At 35.5% G+C, this 15,932-nt stretch overlaps 1 protein-coding gene, 1 non-coding gene and 1 pseudogene across 2 annotated transcripts; 2 read left to right on the forward strand and 1 right to left on the reverse strand.

Annotated features, from left to right (window-relative positions):
• Positions 1-12,901: 12,901 nt before the first annotated feature.
• On the reverse strand, positions 12,902-14,125 carry LOC113327747 (NAD(P)H-quinone oxidoreductase subunit U, chloroplastic-like). The gene is made up of 5 exons (XM_026574876.1): positions 13,791-14,125; positions 13,643-13,704; positions 13,456-13,545; positions 13,219-13,365; positions 12,902-13,109 (listed from the first exon to the last, which is right to left on the reverse strand). The coding sequence occupies exons 1-5, from the start codon at positions 14,068-14,070 to the stop codon at positions 13,014-13,016; spliced, it is 675 nt and encodes a 224-aa protein (XP_026430661.1). The 5' UTR covers positions 14,071-14,125; the 3' UTR covers positions 12,902-13,013.
• Positions 14,126-14,569: 444 nt separating this feature from the next.
• Positions 14,570-14,673, forward strand: LOC113328454 (annotated as a pseudogene).
• A 59-nt stretch (positions 14,674-14,732) lies between these two features.
• Positions 14,733-14,815, forward strand: LOC113328456. The gene has a single exon (XR_003349426.1). It is a non-coding gene; the product is annotated as a small nucleolar RNA SNOR75 (small nucleolar RNA).
• The last annotated feature ends 1,117 nt before the right edge of the window (positions 14,816-15,932 follow it).

The raw sequence follows: 15,932 nt of genomic DNA on the forward strand, positions 1-15,932 counted from the left end.
TCCTGGTTCCCTAAGAGCGTCCACAGTGGTGCGAGTATAACTAAAGACTAAAAAAAAGATCAAATTTGGGTTTAGTCCGTCCTGTGGCGTAGCGGGTGACGAGTAAATTTGGTCGCGTGTTGATATAAAGTCCGCTTCATCGTCCAGCGTAGATAAAGATTAGCCTGGCATGGGGCGTTGATAAAGATAACGCCTGGTATGGGGCGTGAACTATAGCAACGCCTGGTGTGTGGGACGGAGATTATACGTTCGCCCGGATTCAAAAAAAAAAAAAAAATGGGTCGTTGATAAAGACAACGCCCCAAGCAAAGTTTTCAAAACTAGTTAATGGTGGGATCATGACTATATCAACGCCCCACGAGAGGTGTTAACTTTATGTACGCCTGGGTGTCCGGCGTTAACTTTACGTACGGCCCATCCAGGCGGACATTATACCAACGCTCCATCCAGGCGGACATTATACCAACGCTCCATCCAGGCGGACATTATACCAACGCCCCTGCATCAGGCGTTAACTTTACGAACGCGCGGCTACATGCGGACATTATACCAACGCCCGTCGGGTAGGCGGACATTATATAAACGCCCAACTATATTTGGGTTTGGTCTTGATCGCTGACCAAATTTGGTCTGCGTTTTACTCTTTGATCAAATTTTGATCGATGGTCCGTCCCACTACACCAGCCCACTCGACACCAAATTTGGGTTTAGTCGTCCACTGCAGTTGCTCTAAGGATGTAAAAAACAAGGTGAGAGAGAAGAAAAGAGACAAGAGAGTAATAGGCGGACAATAAAGATAAGATTATCAGGACACATGTCCCCATATTAGGTAAGGTAAATAAAATAATATTATAGTTAAGTTACTACAAAAGTGTCGCGGCATATGTCAACCAAAGTCTTGGTATAACGACATATTGACTTTAGTCAAGGGCACGTAAGTGAGCATCGCTATCTAAGTCAATAAAAGTCATAACACAACGACATTTTGACTGTAGTCAATGAAACTTTTCGTGCGTTGTTAAATCGCAATATTTAATTTGTGTCGTTTCATAATGTCCTAGATAGACCATTTTCCACTAGTGAATGCGATTTTTGTAGATCAAAAGTTTCTTCAATTTCTTCATGACTGGAGGTGCAAATCCTCCTTCCACCATCCCTCCCTCGAGATTAATCGAGACAGAAAAACCTTCTAAACCATCTTCTAACTCCAGATTTAATATTGGATTTGAAGATTTTCCAAGATCGTCGAGTACATCTATTCCATCTGGAATTGATGGTATTTCAAACCCTATTTCTACTGATAACCAAAACTGGATTTCATATCTCAACGATCCGGCTAAGACAACAACAACAACAACAACAACAACAACAACAAAAACTTATATTTGATGAACCTAAAAACATCGTTAGAGAACCTATTACGTTCGTCTCATCAGGTAAGTTTCAATCTCATATGGAATATATCTCTTGTTATGGGGTACTTCGTAGGTAAGAGACCTGATTTTCCATTTGTGAAAGAGATGTTTAATAGTTCACCGGAAAACAAATGGAGATTATTTTATGACTCCATATGGTGAACAAGCTTTCATGTTCGAATTTTCATAAGAAGAGGATATAATAAGAATATTAGATATGAGTTCTCTTTATATAGCCAATAGATTGTTCTTAATTCTTTCATAGTCTTACATTTATTGAAAAACATGTTGGTTCAATCAGATCTGTACATGTATGGATTATAATTATAGATTTGCTAATTTATCTTTGGAATGCCACTGTATTTTCTAGGATACGTAGTCTTGTAGCAACTCCAATTATGACTGATACTCCTTCAGCAGTAGGACTAGAATGTCCTTTGCTAGGTTTGTGTTGAAATCAATTCAACTTGCACCGTTCCATCTGAACTCCCATATCAAATTGGTGATAAAAAGTACAAGGTGAGGGTCGAACACCCATGAAAGACTACTTTATGCCCTATGTGTAAGAGTTTTGGGCATTCTAATGCAAAGTGCAGCTTCAACCCTGCTTCAAAGCACAAAACTCAGTTGATTCCTAAGTCTAGAAGTGATACCACTATTGCAGAGGATAAGAAAGTCTTGCAAAATCTAAAATGGCATTTCTTAAGTTGTATGGGTGAGAGAATAAAGTGCTGGTCTCCATATTGATATTTCAAAGCTAGTTGATGAGCAAATGCAGCAGGAAGCCAATCACCAAGTTAAAACTCCTCTCAACCATTACACTGAAGTGGAAGACAGGTCTCCAGTGGAGATGTTAGGTGTAAATGGCCTGCAAGTGAAACAAGTTGAGAATGATATTAGTGATAGGTATTTCCCCAATTTCCTCTTATATTAGAAGTACTAATCTCACATGTGATGATGGTATGCTTGTCCTTGGTTTTCTATGCATTGCTTCATCAACATCTGGTGGTTTAGTCGGTTCGTACAAAATTTAATCTGCTTCTGTAATCCATCAAAACAAGTATATATACAATAAAATCTCAAGAGTATCATCGTAGCATCATCGATACAACTGATCAATTATCAATAAATATGTTGTAGCAAAAATGTTTCTACAACAATCCTCGGTATTTCTATATGTAGATGAAATTATGGTCGTTAGATGACTCAATGGTATTCCTCGTGATACGTTATTGGTAGATGAGGAAATTCTGGTTGTCTGGTGAATCATCTTCTTATCAATTTTGTCTCTTCAATAATTGTTGGTAGATGAGAGTGGAGGTAACTGCAAAGACACTCCAATGCCTCAATGAGTAAGAGTTCTAAGCAGGTTAGGAGAGAAAATGATGAAAAATGTATATCTTTCCAGTTGGAATTCCATCTCCATTTATAGGGCGTGGAGGAATTATATCCAGTCCAATATTAGTTTAAATACAATTTACTACATATTTGGACCAAATGCTCTTAAGGTTCAACCTGATCCTAACCAATTTGCTCTTTTTTTTAGGATCTCTAGCTTATAGGTTATACCTGGTCTTAATCTGACTCCTTAATTTTTATGGATTTCAAACCTAATTGTACTTAATTAGTCTTCTCAGTAATTAAATCCTCATTTTTCTAGGGACCTGCAATTTCCAGGTTTGAGTATATACCTGATCTTGTGGTGTAGAAAGATAAATTATGACTGGGGCTACAATTATCCTTTCATATTTTTTACCCTAGGGACCAATACTTATCTTGGGTAGAATTAGTGGCCTGAGGCATTTGGGCCCATTTACCAAACTATATGGTACAAACATCCCCTTCTTAATCCTCAACTTGTTGATGGGTTAAGAAGAGTTCCTTAATTCAAATTTTTCGGCATTCTAATCAGATGCCCCCAAGCTACTTTTGAAGTAGCATGGTAGTCTTCTTGCTAACAAGGTTGCACTTGGAATTGTTGGACGAGAGTTTTCCGTAGTCGAATATGAATGAGGCTTGATAATTATATCACGAGTTTCAAGTTATGTGCTTGATGCTGTAACAAGTCTTCTTGCTTGCATTACGACAAGTTTTTTTTGTTTGTTTTTTTTTTTGCACTGTGGCAATGTTATCGCACTGAATGCTATAACATGTTGGCACGTCTCTTGGATAATGTATGTGACTTTTGGATCAAACAGTTTTTGTTGGTCTCGTTTTTGAGAAAAGAGACTGCACTGGTGCAAAACTTGGTGAAATTTTGTGCTTGTGATTTGAGAAAGATTGGAGTCTCCACTTGTGAGGTGAGGTCATAGACGCCTGCATGATGATAGGCTTTCTGCTCGTACTGTGGTTGTTGTATAACTTCACTGCTCGGGAAAAGGTAGCATATTTCTTCTTTGAAATACAGATCCTTGTGCTTAGATCATTAAATGATATACTCCAATTGATGTTCCAATGATGATGGTAATATCGAGACGTGATCTGCACCTTTTAGATGGTTGTAAAATATCACAATTATTTAAGCATTGAGATCTTGATAAGTGATGTTTGTTGATGCTTTAATGAGTGATGCATCACTATATCTCAAACCTAATGAGGGGAGCATGAGCAAAAATATGAACCTCGTTCCTTTGAGATCTTCGTATTGTATAACTGTTGTTTTTTTTTCCTTATGTATTTTATCTGTTTTTCTTTTAATTTACTGCTTCTTGCGAAGTTTTTTTCTTTTATAGTGTACTTTTTTTTATCGTCGCTCCTTGCGTTTTTTTCCTTTTCCTCTCTCTTTTCCTCCATGTCCAGCAAAGCCTCTTCATGCAAATATTTTTTATTTTATTTTTCCTCTTTCGCTCCAGCTCCAAGAATACCTTTTCATGCACATAGTTTATTCGGAATTAGAAATTTAACAAAAGATTTCTTTTTGGTAAAGATACTTTCCATGTAATGTATTGCCGAAATTCTCATGGAAACTTCCTTGCTATTGACTGGTACAAAGGGTAAATTCTCATGGTAATTTCCCTGCTGTTGAGTGGTACACAGGGAAAGCAAGGAAGGGCAAAGGTCGAAGAGATTTAAAGATGCTTTAGCACTTAGTCATAAGAGGTTCCATTGAATCAATCTCCACCAAACATATATAATATTTTTGACTCCGTCAAAGATTGCTCGCAGATTGATTAATTTTATCTCGTTTCACTCCCGCTTCAGTAACGCTTATTTTTTCAAATATATTCTTTTTATATAATTTTTGCTCCCTCAAGTGTTACTGCAGTAGAGTGGTAAAATCACCGGGTGATGATACCAGCGATCTGAGTCTGAATCTCGTCAGCACCAAATTCTTCTTTACTGATAAAAAAAAAATCATTTTTGCTCCCGCTTCAACAAAGTTTCTTCACGTACTTTTATTTTCCAACTTCATCAAAGTTTCTTCGCTAGTTTTTTTTTCCTTCTTTTTCTCTTACTCCTCCTCCGACAAAGCTTCTCATGTAATTTTTTCTAATTTCTTCATAAGAATTTCCCCGCCGAATGACTTTTGTTCGTTCCAACTCGATAAAGCTAATATATGCAATTATTCTTTATTATTTTTACTCTGTAGCTCTAACTCATGATCCAACATAACTTCATTATAAGACGTTTTTATTTTACTCGTACAATAAACTCTAGTTTCCCTGAGAATGAGGTTTCGTTACCCAATGTAACAAGGTCCTTGCTATTTTGAGCTTGTGCGAAACCGGTTAGATTTAGCTTGCTCGCAAATTTACGCAAGTGTAGACTAACACCATGCAAGGAATTTTTTGAAATATTTCCTCCAGTAAAAGTCAAGTTAGTTTGCTTCTCACTACCCTGAGTTAGTTTAGCTTGCTCGCAAATTCGTTCTACTAGGACTATGTGGCTTGAATTTCATTTACTTACCCAAATTATCTTACTTTTACGAACTTACAATACACTAAGATTAAAATTAAATGATTATCATTGTTCTCTATGGTTCCTTGTAGATTTTTTCCCTTTCAGATGATCATTGTGTTTTTCTCCTGTTCTTGAATTTTATCAAATTATGATCTCTTGTTTACAATACAAGAGACTTACTGTCTGGGGATGTGATTTTTTGAATCTGGTTATCAACTCGGATGCCCTATCCTGGTTAGATTAGGATATTCTCCGGAATAGTGGTCCATTAGGAGATGAGCATGCTTTGAATTTGTTCCAGTATAATTATGTCTTCTCTTGCCAGTTTGGGGTGCTTTCCTAGGGAAGAATCCATGCGTCTGACCTGGTGAGTACAGAACTTAAGAATCAATTTGCTTATTGGATGCTTTGAATTGTAGTGGTTATTAATATCTCATTTCACAACTTTAAGAACGAACCTATATGTTACATGTTGAATAGTTGGTAGTTAGTAGTTAGATGTTGGTGCTTTTGTATTTACTACGTATTTTGACTTTCTGAGGAAACAGTCAAAGAACCAAATGCTCAAAGACGTGTGGTCAGGTTACAGAAATATATAAAGTCAAAGAAAGTATTAGATACAAAAACACCAGCATTGCAAGTATTTTGACTATATTCTTGACCAACTCACATGTTGGCCATAGATTTAAACGACAAAAAATAACGAGTTATTAGTTGTTGCATCTATGGTCGAGGTTTCCGACTAAATGAAAGGTCTTGTTAACTTAGTTTTCCTTAATTAGTATGTGCTGTGCTTAGGGGTCATAATCAATATGACCCACATATAGTACGCGCCCCTCTTTTGCAATCTAGGATGAAGTAATCTGTAGATAACTAAGTGTGACAATATCCAAATCTCCATAACCTCTATGATTTTTCCTTGATCCGTGTTGTTATTTTTCCTTGATCTGTGGTCTTACTGTATTGTTTCTGTCATATCGCTGCTTGCATAGTTATCTGGGACTTGCATCTACTTTAAACTTTAAGTCATACTTATATGTATTGTAGTCGCCTCTTATCTTTTTCGCTGTAGAGTTTGATCTAGGGCATTATTGCTTGTGTATTGGCTCCCAGTTCTTAGTGGACTGAATTTGCTTCGTTAATACTTTTATAATCTTTTTAGAGCTAGAACATTGTGAGTTAGAGCTGATTTTTCAGTTTAGTCTCTGGAAACCATAAGTGTCGAGGTAGGCCATTCTGTTTCAGTTTTGTGATAGGCAAGTAAACACAGTGGTTGATAGCTCAAGTAAAGAGTTACTGGTCGGGGATGTGATTTTCCGTTTTGTTTGAAGTAGATTTTTAGCTTAAGGAGCAGTGGTATTGAATTCAGTGCCCACACTCTAAAAGTAGTTCAATAGATTGTAGTGGGGTGGAAAAATGTAGTCTATGTTTACACCTCATATCGTTTGTGTTTACAGTTTAACAATTTATTCATGAACATTTTGTTTAAATAGTTCGCCTCGACATGGTCATCAAGGGCATTTCAAACAAGCGACTTTGTTGCCTGTCGGCACTTACCATCATAAGTGACTGCCAGGTTGCTTGTTTGACATGTTTCGGTTAATGTGCACAAGGAGACCTGCATATAAGACAGATATTAAGTTGTTATGACTTGTGAGCATTTAAAACTTACTTTGTGATATACGTCAGCCTCGGCCTCTCATGAGCTTGTTGGCAAGTGTTCTGATTATTACACTTGCCCTCTCATGAGTTAGAGATAGCTCACATACTTGTCTATACTAGATGTCCTAGTCCTAGGTATATATGGAATTTTGTCTTTAGGGTGTAAATAACCTAAAACCCTAATCCTTGAGCTGTCTAATCGCGCAGAGTTGGAATAAAACATCTAAAACCCTTTTAGTTCTGCATTTTATGCTTGGAGCTGAAAACCTTTTAGAAAAATATAGGATTTTGGCTGTGAGATCACTTGTTGTATTAATTATAAAGTTAGTGATCCGAAAGTCTGAATTTTTTATTTTCTATAAGGTTTGTCTTGAAAGGATTTTGTGACTCTAAGCATTTGGAAAGTTCAAAGTCGGCGATTTAGGTTAATTACGCCCAATTGTTCTAGGTAGATATTTCTAACTCTTCTAAAAACCAACCTTTAACCAATTTTCTCGTTCTTTGAATATAAATGTTATGTATTATCGAGGATGGGTCCTATTAGCACATGTTAAAACTTTTAAAAATCAAAAAATTGGATTTTTAAATGTTATAAATTTTTTCAAAATGTTATGTAATTCACTTTTCATCTTTTAAAAGTTTTATCATGTGCTACTAGAGCTCATTTTTGATAATATATAATATATTTAATGTGGTTTTGGGCCCTCAAATCCTTTATAAACTGGAAATTTAGAATTTCGTGGTTTATAAAATTTCCAAAAATGATTTGATATCTGTTTTTTGTTTTTTAGAAGTTTTATAATATAATGAGGGGAGAAGGGGAATTCCTTAAAATACGAGGTGACAAATCTATGCAGAGTGTAAATTAATTGGGAAAGATCATATCTTATGATGATGGAAAAGATTGGTCCATTGGTTGCTCAGTAGCTCTTCCTAATGGTTTACCATCGTTTGATGGTGCTCCCAATAGGTAATTTTTTAAAAATTTTAAATGATTTAAGATATTAGTATTTTTTAGTTTATAACTATTTTTCTAAATTATTTATAATATATTATAATTTAAGATAATAATATAATTTATAATATATTATAATATATTATTTATAATATATTAATATATTAATGTGTTTTAGTTGATAGCATTTTGTAGGGATTTTAGAGGTTGGAACAGTGTTTTGTTGTTTTTTATCCTAAGGAAGTTTGTCAGAACTTGGAAACTGAACTTTTATTCCGTTCCCATAACTTCACAATTTGGCCGTGACTAGGGCGGTAACAAATTTTTTAGGGGTCCCATACGAAAACCGAAAATAGGGGCCCAAAATTTTTTTTCCCGACCACTTAAAATAAGAAGATCAACGATATAAATATGTTTCTAGAAAATAAACAATAACATAAGTGTGTAATAAAATTTTCAAATGGAAAATGACTACACAAATACACAATAATACTTGATCTACGAAAAATTGATCTTCCTGCCTCCTAGATGCATCATCAATTATCATATCGTAATCGATGTTATTTACCATGTCGATCTCGATAGATAATATTGCTAGGTTATTTAATCTTTTTTGTGACATTTTCCATCAAAGGTAAGACTTAATCAACTTTAACTTCGAAAAACTTCTTTCTGCAGAAGGAACCATAACTGGAATTGTCAATAAAATCTTATATGCAATTTCTGCATTTGGGTAGCAACCTTCATATATTTCAACAAACTCAACACTTGAATTATGGGACGCAATGTTGTACGTCCCATAATTCAAAGAAGAACTAAAATCTGAATTAAACAACAAATAAAACAACACCGTGTATAATTTTTTCTTGCTCTATTATTTTCTCCAATCCACTAAAACTAGTCCAATGTTCAATTGTTGATCATGATTATGGGATTGACAATACTTTTTTTTTTCTTCTTTCTAACGATTGAATACACAACTAAAAAAAATAAAATTGGGGGCCTCTATCATCGGGGGCACTAGGCGATTGCCTATGTTTCCTAAGCAGCTGGCACGGCCGGTGACTCCTTGATTTTCTTAGACTCAAAATTTTGTTTTCTTATTTTTAACATGAAAAACATCACCAAAATCTAACATGGAAAAATTAAGGGTGTAAATTTGTAAAAATCATCCATATATGATGAAACAAGGGTCCAACGCGTTCTTGTACCAGGAGATGGTATTTCCCATGAATAAATGTACAAGTCCCTCATTAGAGATGGTCTTAGATGTTACTTACAGGGTATAGGAGATGCTATTTCCCGTGAATAAGGGCCTTATTAGGGAGGGTCTTTGACGTTACTTACAAAATGATGTACCACTAAACTGTGTAATTTAGCGGTTTTTGTTTTCTTAAATAAAATACATAAGTATATGCCGCGGATTTTAATGATTTTAGCTTCTTTTTTTTTTTGAAGATAAGATTTATATTATTAGACCAAACATTAATCTGCCAATTCAGGCTCTTCGGAGACTAACTCATGGTGAGTTGCTCGTCCGACGGCTGAATTTGTTGGATTAATCTGGCAGGACAAGATACATTGGTAGAGTCATTAAAATTACAAATTTCATATGCTTTAACAATGTCAAAAGAAATTGCGAGAAATAAAAAGATTATAACATGGTGTGACAATTCATTATGTGTTTGCTAACCACCATAAAAAATTATTTTGTAAGAAAAAAGATTATTTTAAAGAGAATTGAAAAAGATCATGAATTTTAAGAATATAAAATAGTAATTTCTGAAAATATTACTATCACTTAATTCTCAAAATTGAATAAACCATCGAAAGAAAAACCAAAAAACAATGACGGATTAAAAGAAAAACCATCCTTTCCTCTATGAGTTCATTTATCTTTTTAAGAAAACCAACTATATTGAAAAGGTGTTTGTTAGAATTTCTTATTATTTATCTTAATCAGAAAATTATAATTCTTTTTTTATTGATTAGACTTAATAAACCTGGCTTGATTGGGGTATACCCAAATTAATTGGGGTATAACAAATGAGACAAAATAAGGTCATTTTGAAGTAAAACACAAAGCCCCTTATCCACATATTTACAAAAATGGCTAATCTATCCTTGATTAATTAACACTAATAAATATGATTAGGATAATTAATTTAATTAGTTGATTAAAATTTTGAAATTAGGTTTTATTTTAGATTGAACTCAAGGATGTGGGTAGATTTTGAGATTTTTTTTTTTTTAAGAATTCTATTCTACTTGTAACGGAAATGGCTAATCTTACTACCCAAACACTTATAAATATGAGATTGTAGAGCTGCTGGGCGATTTGTACTCAAAATTATAGAAAGAATCAACGCTTTCAGTTCTGAAAATATGACAAGTCGGCAAGGTCTACGGATGAAGAACATGTCGACTATATCTGGCCGACAAGGTCTGCAGATGAAGAACATGCCGATAACTTATGGCCGGCAAGGTCGATAAAAAAATACTCTGCCGACTATAGGATTTTTGACATACAGAGAAGGTGTTACAAATGCATGATTAGTCGGCAAGGTATAGAGATGGATATCTTGCCGACCCTGTAACTGCTAATTTCAGAAATGAAAAGTCGCATTGTATTCAACCTTATACCCTGCCGACTATATTTTAGTCGGCAAGGCCGACAAAAAATACCCTGCCGACTTTTGGTTCGTTTTGATTCTTCGTTTTTTTTTTCACATGTATAGTTAGAATTTAGAAGAAATATTTTGATTTTCTTTTTAATATGTTTTGGTCGGCATGGTTTTTTGGTATGGACAATTTGGTCTTTTAACACCTTTTACACACCCCTTAGCACACTAATTTGGATAGGAATAAAATGGGTATACCCCAATTAATCCAGGTTAATAAAACAATGGAATTCCTACCTTTTTATTTTAAAAAAATAAAATAAGAAAAGAATTTATGTTTTCTTAGTGGGGTTAAGATTGGCTGGGCTGGCTGTGAGGTTGTCTTAGAACGATTTTTTGGGGACCATGATTTTTTTGGGGGACCATGGTTTTATTTTGGGTAAAGACATTAGAAGTAAATCTAGGTCACCCTTTATCTGGATATTTATATTAATACCTAAATTACCCTCCTGATTAATTTTGGGTGATGATTAGTTAGTGTTAATAATAGTTAGTGTAATGATTAGTGAGATGATTAAGTTAAAGATAATTAGTGAGATTAAAAAATCAGATGGTTTTTTTTTAAAGAAGTAGAATTATTGAGAGAGTAAAGTTAGAGAAGATGAAGAAGGAAAACATGAAAAACGATGGATTTTACCAACCACAACCGGAGGAATGGTATTTGGGTACCCAGGTGTGCTTCAAACTTAGATAATGTTGGTTGAATTGCTCCAAACTTTCAAAAAAAATGAAAATTTTTATGTAGATTTGGGTCTGTTCGGTTACCATATGTCAAGAACATGTAACCGAACACACCTAAAAGTGTAGTTCGGTTACGTTTTCCAAACACGCAGGTTACCGAACTCGCTCGTTAATGGAGGTTTTGGTCATACAATGTAATGTTCGGTTACCTAGGATAAAATGGTAGGTAACCGAACTTTGAACTTAACAATTTATTTGGGTACATCTTGTGTGTTCGGTTAGTTCGCAAACTTCAAAGCAACGAAGTTCCTAACCGAACTGCAGGTTAAAAGTAACCTCGTGTTAGAAGTTCGGTTGGTTCGCAAACTTCAACATATTTTGCGAATCAACCGAACTGGGCTTATATATGCATATATGAAATTAGGCAAACGTTCGGTTACTACGAAATTTATTTCTTGGCGAATTAGGTAGAGTTCGGTTACGAAGTTTCAAAGGTAGAATTCGGTTACAAAGAAAACTTAACATTTTTGCGAACCAACCGAACTTGTGTACTTCTCATTATTTTCATAAACTAAAGTTCGGTGATATCCTTATTTTGCGAAGGAACCGAACTTATGGACTTCTGTTGTTCTAATACAAGGAGTTCGGTTAAAAGTATTTTTTGCGAATCAACCGAACTCTATTGGTTAAATTCGGTTACTTTGTAGTTTTAAAATTTTTTGCGAAAAAACCGAACTCTATTGGCTAAGTTCGATTATTTTGGAACTCAAGATAGTGGCCACAACAACACAGTTCGGTTAGAATGGATTTGTGTTTTTTTCGGTTCTAAGGGTGGAGTTCGGTTACTTTGTAGTTTTAAATTTTTTTGCGAAACAACCGAACAGAGAGTTCGGTGACTTAGTTTTAAATCCAATAGAACCAAACTGTTCTTCGTGTTCTTCATATTCAAGAAGTTCGGTTAGTAAACTAGGTTTTTTTGGAAAATCGGCCTAACCGAACATGGCTCTGTAACTCCTACTAAAATCCTATTTTGATGATTTCTATTCGATTAAAGCAATCAAAATCAAATTAAAGTGAAGGATTTGTTGGAAAATACCTCCTGAGTGGTCCCATGGCAGAATCAGGCTGTGACTGGCGTCTTTTATACTCGATAAAATTATCATGTAACAGAACTTAATTGTGATTGGATTAATGTTGTTACATTTCTTAAATAGGCGGTGGTGGTGGTGGTGATGGTAATCAGTGGTTGGTGGTGGTGATAATCGGAGGTGGTGGTGGTGGTAATCGACGGTGGTGGGCGGTGGTGGTGGTAATCGGTGGTTGGTGGTGGCGATAATCAGAGGTGGTGGTGGTGGTAATCGGCGGTGGTGGGAGGAGGTGGTGCTTATATATATATATGTGGTTATTAGATTGATTTTAAATTAAATTAGGTTAAGGGTAGGTTAGTCATTTCAACGTTTTAGGACACTCCTTATCACTATAGGGAATGTGGCCTAATAAAATCATGATCCCCTCAAAAAAACCATGATCCCTAAAAAATCATTCTTGTCTTATAGGCTGGGCTTTATCGAGGAGGATGATCCCAGCATAGTGAACTGAAAAAAATATTATATGAAATTTTAAATATTTTATTTGCTAGTTGCTGTTATGATCTTAGCTAATCAGGTGATGAAAAATATACAGCGAAGCAAGAAAATAGATGCATAGTTCCTTAATCGTTTATAGATTAAACGCGATTGACGATACAACAGCCAGTACAAGCCATCCCACAAAGAAGTAACCTACAAGCCTTGTTGGTCCAAAATCCTCTGGTTCCTGCACAATAACAACACCAACAAGAGATATATCAGACAACCTTTTCATTGCATCTTGTTGAACGAACGGTCTGTTACATTAATTCAATCAAGTAGTGAGCAATGCATACTCCCGGAGGTGGAGTTCCTTGCATGACATCGGCTTGTGTAATGTCGGATTCAAATGGCCAGGCAAATCTATCTGGAGTTCCGGTCCTTAGTAAGCTCCAGTCATATAAACGTCTCTCTTCTTGAGATGATAAAATCGAATATGATTCCTGCCAATTTTCATATGCTTTATTTTCTGTTGCAGGAATAACCACAAGAAACTCGAAGACATGTTGTTTTGGGCTAACAGCAAAACTGACCTTCAAGAGATCCATTTTGTTGGCAAGTTCTTCTTCCTCCAATTCTTGCTTCATCAGTTCTTCGTATTTGTTCTTATAACCAACGTTAACCTAGTAGATAATACAAATATGTCACACAGTGCAATTCCAGTTTGGATTCAGTCAGGTTGCAGACTCCAGTTTAGCCCAGAAGAGACGCGGCACTTACCTGATCGTACAGACATCCCCGTGGAATTCCAAGTCTAGCATAGTGATCAACATCAGTTATAGCTGCATTTCTAAAACAACCAAAATTCATAAACTAAGAAACAAAAATCAAATCAAAAGGAAATTTGGAACAACATTTTTTGGCTTACGGATTCCACGGAGAATCTTTTCGACGTTCAAAGTGGAGATTATCGAATACGGAACTTTTGAAGCTTCAACTGACGTTGAATTCTCTCCTTCAAACTCAACACCACCAACCTCTTTCGTTTCTTGTGGTGATTCAGCTGCTCCAGCCTTGATCTGAAACCTTACGTTCCTACATCGACGAATTCCGACACACTGCACACCGGGCTTTGATGCCTGCAATGCACCTTCAAATGTGTCTTTTCTCAAAATACTAATACTAGCTGTTGCTGATGAAATTGCCATGGCAAGAACTAGCAGTTGTTTCTGTTTCTTTTAGTTTCCACTTTTTCTTGTCAGAAAAAATAGATAAGGTTTTAGTACTAGAAGCATAGAAACCAATGAATGCCAATAGAATGTTATCCACCAATTTTGACCCGACCCGAGTTAGACCCGTTTTTAGAAACGGGTTTAACAAAGACCCGTATTTTAACAACCGGTTTACCATTGACCCGTTTTAAGCACATCAAAAGACCGTTTTACCCCTCACGCAAAACCCTAATGAAAATTAGGGTTTTATAAAAGGACTTCTACAGAACCAACTTCTTATTCTATCACAGTGTTGTCTTTCTCTGTGAAGGCGGTGGCGACTTTAGTGGCCCCAATGGGGTAGTGGTGGAGCTGGAAGGTGTTGGTGGAGCAGGAAGGTGGTAATTTTTCACTCGATTTCATCTCAGTGTTTTCTCTGATTCTAACATTTGGTTTTATTTAGAGGTTTTGCCTTTTAAAATTTCGTATTGATTTATGATGGATTGCGATGATGATAATGTTTCTAATCCCAGCTCTATGAGACATTCCTTTGTGGAAAGTCAGGGATCATATTAGTTTGAACATTTTCTAAGCCTATCAATTTCACCATTCGAAATTCATAGTTCGATAATTATATGCATGAATGAAAATCTTGATTTCCTCGATGATGTCAAAACTAGATGACGAGACTGATATATCCATTCTTAACCTTGATGTTAAATGAGGCATTTGTCTGAGAGGAACTCATTAAGATTTTTACTCTTATTTTAAAATTACTTGAAAATTTGGTTACCAAACCTGATTTTGTTTGGATGTGTTTGAATTTCAAAACTGAATTATGTAGATCTTATGGTAGGAAGCATAAAACTCAATATGTTAGGGATTCCTGTCCTCCTTTTTTTGGCTCCATGGTTGATGTGTGCAACTCTCTTGATTTTGAAATTACTAGAAATTTTGGTTACTATCAGTACCCGAGCTTGTATGGATGTTCAATCTAATTTGTTAAACCAGAAATTATTCAGTACAAGGCTTTTGAACAAGTTCTTTCTGACCGGGTAGGGACTTGTGGGGTCTAACTGAGTTTCAAGCTCTGGTTAGCTTACAAATCTGTAAACCTAACTAATTTCATAGGTTGTAGGTGAATGCTAGGTCTAATTTGAAATTTAACGCAATTAAGATTTTCTTTTTCAGCCCCTCTGGCTCCGTCCCTGGTTGTGATCAAAGAAATGTTTCTAAATTTGGGACCATGGACGGACCCAGGAAGGCTGGAAATAAAATTCTTTTGTGGACTAATTTTTTTATTAATCCCAACATTCTCAGTAGGCTTGCTTTCTTGTTCTCAGCAAAGATAGGGTATCATCAGTTTACTTAAATTTTAGATTTGACCTCGATAGAAGTGAGTTTTTTTTTTGCATTTTGTGTGGTATTAGATTTCTGTCATTGATAAAACAAACTGGTTTATATTGGTACCATAGTTGTGTCGGAAGATGACTATAATGATATTTTGGAGTTCGTTAGGCTCCTTGAACTATTACACAGTACATGGAGTTTGGAGTATCTTCCTACATATGTTTCATTCAGCATTGTGTGTCTGTATTGCATGACAAAGTTCAAGATATCTGGTAATTATTAAATCTAAAATTAATGCTATTGCTTTTCTCCTTTTTGCTATCCCCAGTTTTAATGTTGCTCTAGGTTTATATATCACAATCTGCCTCCTCTTTTATGCATTTTGTTGGTTTAGTATGTACCGCCAACTCGTTTCAGGGCAACATGGTTCTGTCCTGAGATGTGTGTCTAAGTATAGGTTTGGTGTAGACTTCATTGTCCACCTATGTGAAGGTGGCTGCTTCAGTGAC

The sequence above is a fragment of the Papaver somniferum genome, unplaced genomic scaffold (genome assembly GCF_003573695.1).
Source record: "Papaver somniferum cultivar HN1 unplaced genomic scaffold, ASM357369v1 unplaced-scaffold_107, whole genome shotgun sequence".
Lineage (NCBI taxonomy): Eukaryota > Viridiplantae > Streptophyta > Magnoliopsida > Ranunculales > Papaveraceae > Papaver > Papaver somniferum.

What these genes read in the sequence shown, in the direction of transcription:
- LOC113327747 (XM_026574876.1), bottom strand. Translation starts at nt 14,070, where the DNA reads ATGGCAATTTCATCAGCAACAGCTAGTATTAGTATTTTGAGAAAAGAC. An exon ending in ACAAAATGGATCTCTTGAAG is followed by an intron (nt 13,366 to 13,455) that starts GTCAGTTTTGCT and finishes GAAAATTGGCAG; the next exon opens with GAATCATATTCGATTTTATC. An exon ending in AAGGAACTCCACCTCCGGGA is followed by an intron (nt 13,110 to 13,218) that starts GTATGCATTGCT and finishes GTTATTGTGCAG; the next exon opens with GAACCAGAGGATTTTGGACC.